This window comes from Andrographis paniculata, unplaced genomic scaffold, assembly GCF_009805555.1.
Source record: "Andrographis paniculata isolate CXL003 unplaced genomic scaffold, ASM980555v1 Contig74END, whole genome shotgun sequence".
NCBI lineage: Eukaryota > Viridiplantae > Streptophyta > Magnoliopsida > Lamiales > Acanthaceae > Andrographis > Andrographis paniculata.
This window is the reverse complement of record NW_026137611.1, coordinates 306409-322148: the sequence shown is the minus strand read 5'-3', so window position 1 is coordinate 322148 and position 15740 is coordinate 306409. Positions and strand designations below refer to the sequence as shown.

At 32.9% G+C, this 15740-nt stretch overlaps 2 protein-coding genes across 6 annotated transcripts; one reads left to right on the top strand and one right to left on the bottom strand.

Moving 5' to 3' along the window:
- The first annotated feature begins 251 nt into the window (after positions 1-251).
- Positions 252-4619, top strand: LOC127265949 (choline transporter protein 1). The gene is made up of 10 exons (XM_051295992.1): positions 252-646; positions 987-1345; positions 1436-1581; positions 1757-1940; positions 2169-2242; positions 2449-2562; positions 2888-3244; positions 3409-3669; positions 3867-4094; positions 4196-4619. The coding sequence occupies exons 1-10, from the start codon at positions 447-449 to the stop codon at positions 4382-4384; spliced, it is 2112 nt and encodes a 703-aa protein (XP_051151949.1). The 5' UTR covers positions 252-446; the 3' UTR covers positions 4385-4619.
- A 10-nt stretch (positions 4620-4629) lies between these two features.
- LOC127265950 (putative nuclear RNA export factor SDE5) lies at positions 4630-12030 on the bottom strand. Of its 5 annotated transcripts, none has more exons than XM_051295996.1 (13): positions 11888-12024; positions 11519-11690; positions 8851-9076; positions 8367-8751; positions 7545-7570; positions 7212-7309; positions 6857-7089; positions 6593-6678; positions 6374-6430; positions 5682-5749; positions 5461-5558; positions 5305-5375; positions 4630-5025 (listed from the first exon to the last, which is right to left on the bottom strand). In XM_051295996.1, exons 3-13 carry the CDS (start codon positions 9073-9075, stop codon positions 4909-4911), a joined length of 1464 nt encoding a protein of 487 aa, XP_051151953.1. In that variant the 5' UTR covers position 9076; positions 11519-11690; positions 11888-12024; the 3' UTR covers positions 4630-4908. The 5 variants fall into 5 exon arrangements, with proteins under 5 accessions (XP_051151953.1, XP_051151954.1, XP_051151950.1 ...); XM_051295997.1 differs by having other exon boundaries at positions 8367-8649; XM_051295993.1 differs by having other exon boundaries at positions 8367-9076.
- Positions 12031-15740: the final 3710 nt, after the last annotated feature.

The following is a 15740-nucleotide window of genomic DNA, read 5'->3' as shown; positions in this document are numbered from 1 at the left end:
AGTACTACTGGCAAGAGAATAAATGGGCTTAATAAATATGAAAAGCCCAATTGAACATCTAAGCCCGAAATGAAGAAATTAATCTGAAAAACACTCGAGTGCTACACCCTACTGTTTGCTATAAATGATATGAATGAACAAGTAGTCTGTACTCCGCGATAAACACTACACTACCCTAAATCTTATTAATAGCTATAACTTCAGTGATGCTAATAATTAAGGATTAAAGCTCACAACTTTACCAATTAGTGGAAAAGATACTCGGTCATAAATGGACTTGTAAGATTGTTGTCCCCCTTTCACAGTTCACATTCGCCCTCACTCCATTCTTTCTTCTTCACTGTCCCCAGAGCACACACACCACTTTTCACTTTCCTTCCTCCCACAGATTCTCCCTCATCCCCCCATTTACATCTTAGAGAGAGAAAAAAAGAGAGAGAAGAAAAATGAGAGGGCCATTGGGGCCAGTAATAGGAAGGTATCCGTCATCTAGTGAGGGCAACGGTGGAGTGAGGGAAAGAAGCAGTGATATCATAAAGCACAACAGGAAATGCAGAGATTTGGTGTTTCTTGTGATATTCATTGCCTTCTGGGTCGCCATGATTGTCAACTCCAGCTTTGGCTTCAACCAAGGAAACCCACTAAGGTATGTAAAGAGACAGGCCTCCTTGCTTTTTCTTGCAATTTTCCTAATGCATTTTATGCCTTCATGATCTGCTTTCTTAGTATTTTTTATTACAGTATTGTTGCTCTCTACCTTGCTCTTGATTTAATATAAAAAATTGCACTTTCACATTTGGGACCTCTAATGGGTTTGGGTTTCATTATTCTTGTGCTCCTTTCTGAGCAAAATCGTTGATTTTTGGAAGCTGGTTGTCTAACAAGAATGCTTCTTGATGTGTCAAAGTTCCCTTTTAAGTGCATTGATTGTATTGGTCTTTAATTCTTTGTAATGTAGTTTACTTTCATATCCTGTTGTGTGGCAGGCTGAATTATGGGTTGGACTATGAAGGGAATGTCTGCGGCGATCGGCATGCTGCCCGGGATCTTCGTGAATTGGAACTCAGATATTGGTTGAATCCCAATCAGGTATACCAGTCAGGGGTGAAGGGCACCAAATTCCAGCTCTCGGATGCCCGGAGTATTTGCTTGATGGACTGTCCTATCCCATCTGAGGATGGACTTAATTGGGTCTGCGATTACCCGGAGGGAGATGTTAAAATCCCATTGGATGACTGGATTGATAGGAATTACGATTATTTCGCCGACCTTACTCCTGAACTCAGGAACACTTCTCTTCAGCTTCAGGGTCCCTGCTATCCGGTTATATTTCCTAGCGTCAACGGTAAATATTGTTAAAAGTTTTAACCTTTTTGCATTTGAAAAGTTGCATTGAGACTTGACTTTGAAAGGCTACTTTCGATTCCCCTGTTAGTTTATTGGACTTGCCAGTTCATTGCGCATGCATCGAACACTTCTATCAAGCGTTGGGAGATCATGGGGGGAGTGAAAGTCATAGAAGACATTGCTATTGATAAATCCATCCACAAAGCAGTTAATGCTCGATCAGCTGTACTAAAGGTTTGGTGAACTTCCACACTTCCTTGTACTGGCTAAGATAATCGAAACATTGGACTTGTGAACCTAAAAGGGGTTGTTGAAAGTTAGTTTAGAGTGTTTTTTTTGTATTTTTGTATTTAATTATCTAATTCTATTGTAAAATGAGCAATCTTTCTGGTTTTGCTACAATTTGCAGAGGTATGTGGCGGACGTGGGGAAATCTTGGCCTGTGCTACTTGTATGCGGAGGGTTTCTGCCGCTCTTTTTGTCGATTATATGGCTTTTGATGATCCGTCATCTTGTTGCCGGAATGCCGTGGATCACTGTCATTGTTTTTAATATCCTCATGGTATCTGTTACAATGTTTTACTATTTGAAAGGTTAGCATCTCTCTTCATATGCCTTTTCTTTAAGAGGGTTTGTTTGGACATTTGGTTTGATTTTCATTTGCGGCATATTATTCTTAGTGAAATGCTCTTAGATCATAAACTTAACTCTTCATTGTATAAACAATTGCCACATGAACTGAAGGGGTTCGATTGTTATGATTTCTATTTTGATAACCTCTGCATAATTTGATTGGAATGCTTATTCATGCTTTTTTTCAGCTGGGTGGATCGGAAATGATGCCATTTCTCCAATTATTGGCGAGCATGACCCGTACTATCATGTATCCTCAAGGGTAGTACTTAAGTTCTGGATGCTCGTACAAGTTTTTCGATGGTCCCTATTTCTTGACTCTTATTGTTGAATCTGATATATTTTCTTCGGATTTTGATGATAGATGCCTTTTCAAGTCTGATTCTTGATCCAACTTTCTTTTTCAAACATGTCATCCATTGTCATTAAAATCAAACATGTTTTGATATGGATTTCTCCTGTCTCCAGGAGCTAAATCATCTCCATGCAGCTGCTGTCTTCATGACAGTCCTGATGATTGTTGCTTTCCTTTCTTCGATTGCTATAGTCCGCCGGATCCTTATGGCAACATCTGTTCTCAAGGTAAGCCACATTATCTTCGCTTCATTGTAAAATCAAGCAATTCCCTACTTTTCACAAGCATTAACATGTTCATTGTTTTGCATGATGTCTTCTCTACCATGCTGCACCCTTCCTCGATCTCATTTTGATTGTTGAAACATTTAGCCATTGAAATATATGTGATTTATACATAGTGTGTTAGTACAATTATGAAACTAGGCATTAAGGGATATGCAAAAGCCTTTGACTTCTTTTTTCTTGTCTCTCTAACCTAAAATGGCACACGGATGTTTTACCTATCACTTCTTTATGACTAACTGTTTCTTACTGCTCCATTCCATTACAGGTTGCTGCAAAGGTCATCGGAGAAGTCCAGGCACTGATAATTTTTCCAGTTATGCCATACGTCATACTCGCCATTTTCTTTATGTTCTGGCTGGCTGCTGCCCTTTATCTTTTCAGTTCTGGAAGAGTTGTACAGAACGATTGTGGTGCTAATTGCTGTGCATACAATCTCAAAGCAATGAGACTGAGCTGTAACAGTTGTTGTGGCTATAGTATCCGCTACACTTCTCATATTGCCGTCGCAATCCTTTTTCATCTTTTCGGTGGCTACTGGGCTACTCAGTTCATCAGAGCATGCTCCTCGACAGTGATTGCGGGTTCTGTTGCATCGTATTATTGGGCTCAAGGAGAAATATCTGTAAGACACTCTCAAGTATTATTGATTTTCGAAATGTTTGTTTATATCTATTATAGTTTGTGATCACTCGTTAAATGTAAATAGGATTGTCGTTTGTTAGTTGATTTGATAAAATTCCCGATACTTCTCTCATATTGTATCTCCTTTCTTTCGTCCAAATGTAGCCGGAGATCCCCTTTCTTCCTGTTTTCTCTTCAATGAAGCGGCTTGCGCGATACAGTCTAGGATCCGTAGCTCTTGGCTCTCTGGTTGTGTCTTTTGTTGAATCAGTTCGTTTTATACTTGAAGCACTTCGTCGAAAGCTCAAACACATTAATTCTGTGCCTCAAAGCTGGATTGGAAAAGTGATGTATCACACTTCACAGGGTTGTCTGAGGTGCATTGGATGGATTGTCAGATCTGTTAATCGTAATGCTTACATTATGGTAAGTCGAACTCTCAAATTTGCATATTTATGCCACTTTTAGTAGCGTTCTTTTAGCTGTATCATTTCAGCTGCATTGTTGCATTCAGTAGAAAACAAATGGCCCTATTTTATTTTGTGTTGGAATGATTTAGGGGTGTGAATGTTACTGTGGTCTCTAGCCTATCTCTTATACGGGAAATTGTTCGATTCTTACAGATTGCAATAACTGGGAAAGGGTTCTTTAAAGCTTCGGAGATTGCTACAGAGTTGATCATGAGCAACATCCTTCGGATTGGTAAGGTGAATGTCATCGGAGATGTGATACTCTTTCTCGGGAAACTTTGTGTGAGCCTTACCAGCGCGCTCTTCGCCTTCCTCATGTTGGATGATCACAAGTATAAATCTGCACACAACAAGATCTCTTCTCCACTGTTTCCTGTCCTGGTATGTATGTGTATACCCTAATATTTGATGAATGCTCGACTGTGAAAAGGATTATAAATCATGGCAGAACTGATTGTTGAAATCATCTCATCCCGGTGCAGGTGTGCTGGGGGTTTGGGTATGTTGTTGCGAGTCTCTTCTTTGGAGTCGTGGAGATGTCCATCGACACTATAATCCTTTCATTCTGCCAAGACTCGGACGAGCACCAAGGAACTGCGCAATATGCACCGCCTCTGCTGCTTGAGACTCTAGAAGATCGAAATAATGAGATGCAAAGATTGACTCAGTGACCCTTTAGAAATCCCATTGCAGCCTTCAGTTTTGTGGTTCTTACAAGCTTAAAACATTCACGAATCATGATATTTCTGTTGCAGCAGAGGATATATATATGTATGTATATGTATGTGTATCTTTTTGTATGTATTCTCCCTAACCTGGTTACGCATGCAATCTATGCTTTTTGTATATGTAAGTGACATTATTCAAGAAACAAAAGAATGATATACTCAGCCAAAATCCAAAGTATACAGGCAGATAGTCAAAAAAAGGCACTACCATTAGTGATTGTTGATGAATGGTAATAAAATGTCCAAAACTCAAAAAGATCAGTTTATATGGAAAGGGAATTTCAAAAAACTAGTTATATGTTTGCTAAGCCAAGGTTTCTTCGGATACGTACATCACGGTGATGGTGATTGCCTGTACATTCCCTTCCGCTCATTATAAAATGGTAAGATCTGTTGCCACAGAATGTCGAAGACAATATCAAACCTCAAAATATCAGTTCTTATGGAAAGAGAATTTGAAAGACTGGCTATTTGTTTGCAAAGCTAAGGTTTCTCGGATCTATCTCCTTCACAGCAATGGTGATTATCCGTCCATTCCCTTCTTCTGTCCAGGGAATCCCCTCTTTCTCCAAAAGCTTTGTGATCTGCAGCCAGAAATGTGAAGGGATAAGCTAAATTGTTCTATGATTCTAACTGGCAAAATCTCATATCATCACCTATTGCTGTCATTTTTTTTTACAGTTGCACACATAATCTTGTCATGATTCATGTAATTGAGCATTACACATAAATGCATCTATTTTTCAAGCATAAAAAACCTAATACAAATTCTCCCTATCAGTTAGACAAGCATTGCTTGAAGTTTGAAAGTAGACAAGGTTTCCCATTATTCAGTGCTCAAACAATGTACAAAGTGCTCGTACCAGATGCTTTCTCCGTTCGTCTTTGGCTTCTCCCGGTTCAGTGCCAACTACAACCTTTAAGCAGCTAATACCTGATGAAAATGAAGTCAGAGTCCCATCATAGGATTAAGGATTGTGGTTTAGACTTTAGAAAATGGCAAGGAAAAGATAACTGACCTGGCAAACCCGAAAAGGTTGTCAAATTAAGCTTCATTTGGCGTAGAGCATCCTTTGGCCCCAAATAGTGCATGTTCAAAGAAATTATTTCCTCATCGCTGACAAAACAAAGAGATGCAAGGACTCTTCAGTTATTTCACACACAACCAGTCAAGGGCACAATAAAAGGAGCAGATTACCATAAAGAAAGTAAAGAACATAGTGTAATTCTTCACTCTCACCTGTCCTCAATAAGCTTTTGAGCAGATTTATCATTTGCTTCTTGGGCCTTCCTCATATATGAGTGACCCTAAAGCGATATAAATGAATAAGGTTATGAGTAAGGTCATAGGAAAATCAATCTCACACAAATAGATTTAGGAGAAATAAAATTCTAGATATTCTAAACAGAGTGCAGGTGCAACTATCTGAACTGTTGAATTATGTATATGCATGTACAATTCCGTGCAAGAAACCTGAGCAAATTACTCAGATTCCCTTCACAACTTTGTATATTATCATTGAGAAACTGGTTGTAGATGGCAGAATATAACTTGTTAGAAGACCGGTGGCGGATGTAATCAAAATAGCTACCAATGTGCATGCCTTACTAAAATCAATCAGTATATAATACCTTATAGTGAATATTGGCTGGAGCAGTAAAAGCTCAAACAAAAATGAAGCGTCCAATTATAATCAATGAAAAAGTTCGGAGTACTCAAAATTAACAAGTCATTGACTATGCATAAACTCATATACTATCTGAGTGAAAAGAGTCCAAATAGAGAATAAAGATGAGCATGACATTAGATTGCAGTTGGGAAATATAATATGAACTTCAGGAATAATTGGTCAGATTATAATAGTTATATGATTAGAGAACTTAGATCAAATCTTTTTATTTCTTCCAGATTCGAAGATACGTATTGCGTACCTTCTCCACAAGTTCATTTGCATTTTCATAATCCTCCATAGTATATGCTTCCACAGCCTGTAGAAAATTAAGATACCACAAAAAGATTACAGAAACTGAAGGTGAAGGCATAGAAAGTATGAAATACATCCTAATTACTCAAATCTGAAAGGGGTTCATGAAAAGCGTGAGGAAGTGTAGACAGCAAGGGTGAGCCACAATAGTAGAATACAAACTTACAGCTTTGTAACACTCTTTCATTCTATCCCAATATTCCACCTTCACTCTGTGGAACTCCTCATAGCTACTCAGGTTTTCTTCATAACCTAACCAAAATTTGCATGCACCAGAAAACATCAATGTAAAAATCTAACCAGTGAGTAAACAACTCATTAGTATATCTGCATTTTTCAAATGCCAAAATTAGTGCAGACTAATATAATAATATTTAAATGAGATACAAGAATAGAGAACAGATTAGTAGCAAAGAAAAGTGATAATTACTTTTCTCGTTAACAGCTTGTCTTGTAATAAAAGTAAAATCTTCGATAAATATTTCATCTGGTGGTTTGGTCACAATCCTAGATAGAGGCTGTTGCACAGGTCTAACTGGACTGGAGTCCTCTTCTGTTCTGTCAGGTGCACAAAAAAGTGCATTCAAAATTTCTCTTTCAATATTCTTCTTTTCGATCTCTGCCGGAGGCAATATTGTTCCCATTTGGACACCAGTCTTCATACTGACACATAAGTATGATTCACCACATTAACAAGGTCATTACAGAATGTCTGTTCTACAATATGGGGAAGAATTTCTTATGTATCACGTGCACAACATATATTACAAATTGAAGTGCCATACCTTCCTGCAGCTGGCTTCACATCTCCAGCAGATATACCAATAGCATCATCACTTTTCACAGGGGCTGCTGTTGACAGGTTGAGAAGTTTATCTACGCACTTCATAGTTTTAGGAAGAGAAAAATGGAAACAAGGAGTAGTCCATAGTTAGCATATATAACTCTTATGAACTGTTACATGCAGCATAATTATGCAAAGAAAAGCTAAAAAACTTCAGAAGCAACAAAGCATAAAACTCTTCAACAAAATTGAGTTCAAAAGAAAAAAGAAACAAACAAATCAATTCAATAAAGATGACAGTTAATTCATAACAATTGAATCAAAAGAGACTTACCATTGGCATATTGTAGCCACATTGACCTGCAATTTAAAACATTGCAAAGTGAGTTATTAAAAGATGTAATGGACTTTAACTTAAATACTCAAACAATCACAAGTTGATATTCTTTGAAAAAATGTATGTAAGTCTATTTGAATCATAATAGCATTTGAGTCAAAAGTGAGTATGAACTATGAAATAGTTTGATGTCAACTTCAGGAGATAAAATATAAACAAAATATATCATTTGAAATGTTATTAAAATGAAAACAAATTAAATACAAATATTGCACTGAAAAATATCTAAATAACCTACATCATCAATGGCCATGGATGAAGTAAGTTCAAGCAACTGGAGTAGAAACAGAACTCCATAAAGTAACTCAATTCTATGTTACGACCTGTGGAGCCATTTCGAAAGATCTCCATGAAATGGTTTAGCAATTCATATGTCTAATTGTTTATAGAGATTTGATGTGTGCTGTGGTTAATTATTATGCGAAAATAGAATGGCAACTCTGGAGGTATTTCACAAAGAAACTCAAGACTAATTAAACACTCAAAATAGACAAATTCAAACAGCACAAATGAGTATTTTTAGCCACTAATTCCAACTATTGACAAATTATTTTTTTTGTAATGATGAAACCATGAGTTCTCAATCACATGATCAAGAATTGTAGAAGATAATTCTCTTTGACAAAGGAACAAAGAATTCTATTTAAGAAATTACCCATGTACATGCAATTTCACAGCATAGATTTCTATCAAACCAGTGCCAAAAAACAATTGCCACTAACAATACCCAGCTTTACAAAATAATCAAGAATTTCTTACCGACAACATCCTGAATCACACTCCTATCCAGCTGAAAGCCATCTCCAAGCATTTTGAAAATAAACTCCTGCATATCTCTGTCCATGAATTTGGCATGAGAAGTATCCACATTTTTCTCTTCCCAGATCTCAGAGGCAAGAAAATCTCCCAAATGTAATTTCACTGGTTTTCCCTTCTTATCCGATCCTGTTTTCTGAGGTCTAGGCCTGACATAATCCTTTCCAATCATGCTGGACACAGTTCCAATTGTTGCTGAACACTTTTTTGGCTTTGAATTAACCACCTGATCATTCTCAGATCCACTATTAGAAAGAGTTGATGTAGAAGATGTCTTTTCTACATTGTCCTGTGGTTTTGAGGAAAAAGATGTCTTTTCTACATTGTCCTGTGGTTTTGAGGAAGATGTCTTTTCTACAGTGTCCTGTGGTTTTGAGGAAGCAGATGCCTCTAATACAGTATCAGAAAGAGGAGATGCAGAAAATACCTTTCCCACATTATCCTGTGGTTTTCTCGATGAAGTTTCAGCTATGCCACCCTGCATGTTACAGAGGGTTTCAGCAGTAGATTGCATGTTCTGACCATTTTGAGAGTAGATTGAAGCTATGTCCTCAAGGGAAACCACAGAACCAAAAGCTTCAAGCAATATCCTCAAATTCTTCTCATCCTCATCAGTGCGTGAAGAACCAAAATGTAGTACATTTAGATCCATCCTTCACATGAATAGACAAAATAAGAAACTCTTTGCACATTCAACGGTTGTTATCATATACTGATGAAACCCCAAATCAAAATCAAAATCAAATTCAAACACAAATGAATAAATGCATTGCACCACATAAAAGTTACAAAGACATTAAAATGAAAAAGGGCATCCTATCCTTCAGGATGTTGAATCTATTGACAAGCCAACAGTTTTGAACATATAGGACCAACTAACCATAAACAAAAAATGGCTATTCTAATTTTCAATAAAGTGATAAACATAAAATCTGTCATTTCTATATGTCTCCTGTTTCCAAGAAACATAGCCTTCCATCATTTCCATATAAGTAAGACATCTGGAAGGCAATCAATGAACGAAGCAAACTCTAATAACTAGAAAAATCTAAAGCAAAAATGCTGTATAAATTCATTAAAGACTATTAAATTTTGTTTATTTACCTGCAATAAAGTTATGATGGATTCAAGCTGAGAGAAGCACATTCAGCATCAGCCAATTAGAAAATTTCTATTCTCATGTAAAAAATTCTCAAATTTACAATTCATCAACAATTGGTTCCCATAGTAAATGAAAATTCGACAATAAAGAAAGATGATGCACGGCGTATCATATGAATCACATCGAAACAGCAACTAATTCATAGTAAAAAAATTTTTTAACTAAACTTTTATATTGTTTTTCATATGTGGAGGTAGATGACAGAAACAATTTCCCACCACTCAAACAGCAAAGATGGACAAATGCAGAATCTAAAAAACAAATAGGAAATCAGTAACCAACACAATCAAACAAGACTAAGAAATAATTATGAACAGAATGTTTACATGAAGGATTCCTTCCTATTCAATATGCCCTTTCTGTGTCTGAGGTTTTTCTAAGAGATGAAATAGAGGGTGAGAAGACGAATAGAAATGGCGATGTAGTCGATGGAAGAACTTATATAAAATGGAGACATAGAATAATGTGACAGAGAATCTGAATTAATTAAATCCACGTCAGAATGGTATGTAAAGATAATGCAGCCATTAATTTCGAATACCTACGAATTAAATGCGTACCTAAATAGTAAATAGGGAGGGTGTAAATTAGCCAAACTTGAGTTAAGCACTCTGTATTTTCTGATATTGCCCTGAGCCCTAATATGTGCAGAAAAGGCATGAAAGGCTCAACCTCATTTAGCTCATTGTGCAAATATCAAGCTTGAGCATACAAGCAAGCAGCTCGTATTCAATTAAAATTTGAATTCAGAATATCACTAAATTATTTGACCACAATTATTAATAATTTTAAAATATGTGCATTTAATTATTACAATTAAGAAAAGTGTGTTCTTTTGTGTTTTTGCAGGTTTTGGTTGTTGTTGGTTTTTAGGTGAATAGTGGTTGGATGCGATATTTTATGGAAAACAAATATGGTTTTATTGGGAACAAGGAAACTGTATAGTAAAAATATTGAAAAAAAAAAAAAAACTCAAAAAGAACATAACCAAAACAATTTCATTTTCTCTCCTATTTTCTTTTCTTTCCCTTTCGAATTATTTAAACCAAAAATCGTTGAATGTTGTAAAAGGAATATCGGTAAACATTATTAGTAAAATATTCTACCACGAACAATATACAATGCAGAATACATCATGTGCATTCACAATTCTCAGTTATCAAGATTATTGGTGAAGGGCAAGATGCTAATGAAGATGCACTGTCCAAATGATGGTAAAAAGAGGCATTCCAAATCCAATAGTGCACTGATTCCTAAAGACACCAAAATTCTGGCACGACACTAACATCCAACCTAGGCATTACAGCATTAATCCTTAATACCTTGTCCAGAATAAATTAACAAAATGCACTCGGTACATTTTGTCATCGGGGCATGCTTTCTACGCACCAAAATCATGACACTATTTACTGACACCCAAACTAGATATTGCAACCATAATCCCTAATACCTTGTCCAGAATAAATTACCAATACATTCTTGATGTGCTCCCAAAAAGGACATATTTACTTTGTGTTATGGGATTATAATCCCATAATGCTATTTTACAGATTTTATTACAAACTATTAAATAGGATGGGATAATCTCAAAAGAACAAGAATAGTGAGTTTAATACTCTAAAAATTTCAATTTACGATCCAATATCTATGTTGTTTTCATCCATCCTAATCACATTTGGCGTACTTTAGGGGTTGATTATTTTGAAATACTACATAATATATATGTTGTAATTATGGATAAAACAATCTATTACCTTCGGCACTCATAGGAAACAAACAGTTCTTGGTTTTTTTTTGCCTGAACCGATTCTCATCGATTACCAATGTGAGCAATAAGCTTTGGGGGAAATACTTTAAACATAATTAACACTTCATTTTCATGTAACCAAATAACCAAATGAAGTGCGGATAAGTTGCATATGTCAAGGGTTACCAGAGTTCTTGCAGTGGACAGGGTTGAGAAACAGAGATTAAAATTCAAACTTCTTAATAAACAGCCACCCAGCCAGTTTTCATCTGCCCACGTTGGCATCACGTCATCAAAACATTTCCCCTCTCGTTTTCATTTGAAATGGTTCTATGCATGCATCAAGCGCATTCAACACCTCCATTGCAGTGTAATAATTTCAATCAGATAGAGAGGAAAGAGAATTTTCCGATCACAAGTAAAAGAAGCAAACTTTTGGGCATAAAAGTAACTAATTGTAGATTTGTAGTTAAATAGGGCCTAAAGCATGTACCGCATAATCCCAAAGGAATCAGCATACAAAAAGGAAACGAAGACCAGAAATTGAGTTCTTACTTCGACAATCCACCAAGACAACGCCCTTCGTAGCAGAACGTCGTGGTCCGCCCGAAGCAGGCGGCGGAAAAAAAACCGCCGGCCGCCGCGTAGACTGAGCGCCGAAGAGGGGGAGGCGGGTCTGTTTTATAGTTCTATGTTTAAATATACTTTCAAATTAACAAATTGACTAATTATTTATAAAACTTACACTACACTACTAATGTTTACACTATATTTTAGGCAATTTTTCAAGAATATATAGCATTTTAGAGTATTTGTTGCTTTCACTTTCCTAATTATTTTTGTTACTTAATAGATTTTTTTGTATAACAATACTCATTATTTCTGTTTAAAATATATAGGGAGTATTATTTTTCTCCATAATTGATTACTTTAAATAATTAATTATTGTCTAATTTCTTTTTGAAATTGGAAAGTTAATAAAAACTTATTTAGAAATATATTTTAGTAGCTGTCTATTTATAAAAAGAAATAGAATAAGCAGAAACAAGAAACAGAAATGAAGAGAAGAAGTAGGATTTTGTGTTTGGGTATAAAAACAGTTTTTCATGAAAAATTATTTGGATGCAACATTGAAAGTGCAAAATTATTAGGGTGTGTTTGTTTGTTTGAGGGCTTGGATTTTGGATTGGGATAAAAAATGAAAAATAAATATTTGATTTGATGTTTTTGGAAAAAAAATTTTATGAGAATAGTAGAAATCCCACAAAATCCCTGGAATAAACAAAGACAAGTTATTAATATGATTGTATTTTTCAATAAAAAATTATATATATATTTTTAATTTTTTTAATTATATTTAAATATTTTTAAAATTTAATTATCTATATTTTAATATATTAACTTAAAGAAGACATATAAATTAAAAATAAAATTACAATACAATAGGAGCATTAAATTATTAGTATTTTTTAATTTATTTTAAAATTTTATAACTTATATTTAATAATTTTAGTATAATTAAAAAAATTTATATGATACTATTTAAATTTGGTATCTAAATTATAATTTTAAATTTTAATTAAAGTATAATATATAAATAAAAAATAAATAATAGTAAGTATGTACGCTCAACGTTTTAGATATAATAATGGTACGTGTAATGATATGTTTATAACGGAAATAAAAGTTAAGAGTATTTTGATATTATTGTATGATTATTTTTTCTAAAATTGAAAAATAATACTTTAAAATGAGATTTACAAAAATTGTATTAAAGAGTACTTTGAATTATGATTAAAAGAGTAATATTTTGTATTGAATTATTGATTTTTTAACGAGTGAGTGATATATATATTATTAATGTGAGTACATTTGTATTTTTAAATAATATTTATGATAAATTGTTCTATTGGGAATGCTAAGTGAATAGACTAATTTATATTTATTTAGTGTTAAATCATATCAATAATATAAAAAATAATACTCTTTCCGTCCAGAATAATTATGTCATTTTGTTGTTGTTGTCCACTTAATATATGCATAATCCATTTTATAGTAAACAATTTTATCAAACTTATAATTTTATTACTCTTACGTTAACAAATAATAACCAATTAACTTGTCGTTATTTTTCTACTTATCATGATATTTTATTATTAACTCTTTAATAAAATTTTTATAATACGCCAAATTTATTTTTTATATATCTCATTTTTATATTAAAATATTACTCCCTCCGTCTTATATTTATCTATCTTTCCGTTTGTTTTTGGGATGTAGTAGAAATAAAAGTAAAAAGATTAAATCTACAAGTATTTTATGATATAAAGGTAATGATATTTGTGTAATATATTATAAATTGAAAGGGTATTTGTAATGTTAAGTCAATAATACAATTACTAAAAAAAAATTAAATACTTTGGTGTGGGGCACACCAAATAAAAAAATAACAGATAAAGTATTATTTTTTAGTTTCTATGTCCGAATATTGTGGCATAAATAACCCGAACGAATAGAGTATTTTGGGTTACATATTAATTTTTGTAGAGAATAAAATATTATATATTCTCGTCGTCGACTACGTTTACTCTTTCATGCTGTTTACAGAATATTAATGTTTTAATAATAGTCGATTATAATAATGTAAATATTATATTGTCTTACTTTCATATATATATATATATATATAAAAGTGTATAATATAGTGATGATAAGATCATATATAAGTGTAAAAACAAAGTATTAATAGTTAGTCAATGATCTACAATTACTAAAACGTTAAAAATTAAATATTTAAATTAAATGAAAGAAAAATCGAAATATATGCAGACATTAAAAGTGAATGTAGTATATATTAAGAATGATATAAATAAAAATTTATTTGAGTAAACAAAACCAATACTTTCTCCGTCTTATAACAAATTATTCATTTTTTCATTTTAGTCCGTCGCATAACAAAGTATCTATTTTTTTTAGTAACTGTATTATCTATCTAATATTACAAATACTCTTACAACTTACAATATATTACACAAATGACATTACCTTATATCACACATAGTAATAAGTTATTTTAGTTATTTCTACTTTATTTCTACTATATTCCAATATAATAATAATATTTCTAAAATTACATTAAAAAAAAAAGAGACGGTGAGAGTATTTTTTTCTTTTTCTTCATTATTAGATTTTCCGTGATACTTATCAACGAGGTAGAGAGAAATTGGGCGCGGATATACTTAAATCCTATTATATAATCTTGGCCGTTGAATTATTAATAATAATAATAATTAAATTCAACGGTGTCGATTTGATCACTACCATATTTCTATTTCTATCGTTCCTCTAAATTAGCTTGTTTATTTATAGAAAATTTTGATTATAGTGCAAGGCATTTAACAAAATTACTATGTATAGAATTCACAATTATGTTGTCGGCAACCTCCAACTACTCCAATTAATTAATAATATTATTATTTTATGATAACGTATAAATATATATGGGCACGGATTCACGGATGATACTAATTTAACTGGATTAATATATATAACATAGGTAAATAATATTTATTATATATATAATTATAATATAATAGGAATATATATATATTATGTTATAATACAATATATGATATTTTATAACACATCATATATTATATTATATAAAAAGTATATATTGTTTACTTCTATGTCGTATGCTAATCGTCAAATCGGATCAAAATGGAATCCCAATATATATATAGTAATTTTATTTTAGCATAATTAATTAAAAATATATATATTTTTATTCATTGTATGCCGCACATTCGTAGTAATAAAGATGTCCTCTAAGAGATAATATGATGTAATGTAGAATGAACTTGCGATCCTAAAATTATAAATTTAAATTTTTAATATTTTCTGATCTTATCTACCGCACATAGTATTTGGAGCACACCTAGAAATTTTCATGAATCAAAAAAGAGAACACACCTTAATTAAAATGCAAGTAGTGATGCCAACATAACTTTTTATTGTCATTTTTTTTTTTCTTTCATCTAGTTACTTATTTGTTTGGACCCTGATATTTTGTATTTGACACTACTTTTTTAAAATATTACATTAAATATATTTTATACTCATAAACTATCACATCAAATATTAATTTTTTATTATTTTCAAAACTCTCAAAAGCCATCGTAATTTTTATAATGATAGATATGGGTTAATTATTGTAATGGCTCCTGGTTGCATCCCTTAGCTCACTTAACATCCAATTATATAACGATATTATATACTTCATCCGTCTCATATCTATATATTCATTTGTTTTTTACACGAAATTTTAAAAATATTAGTATTATATTGGGATAAAGTAGAAATAAAGGTAAAAAAACTAAATTAACCCTATTAGTATTGTATGATATAA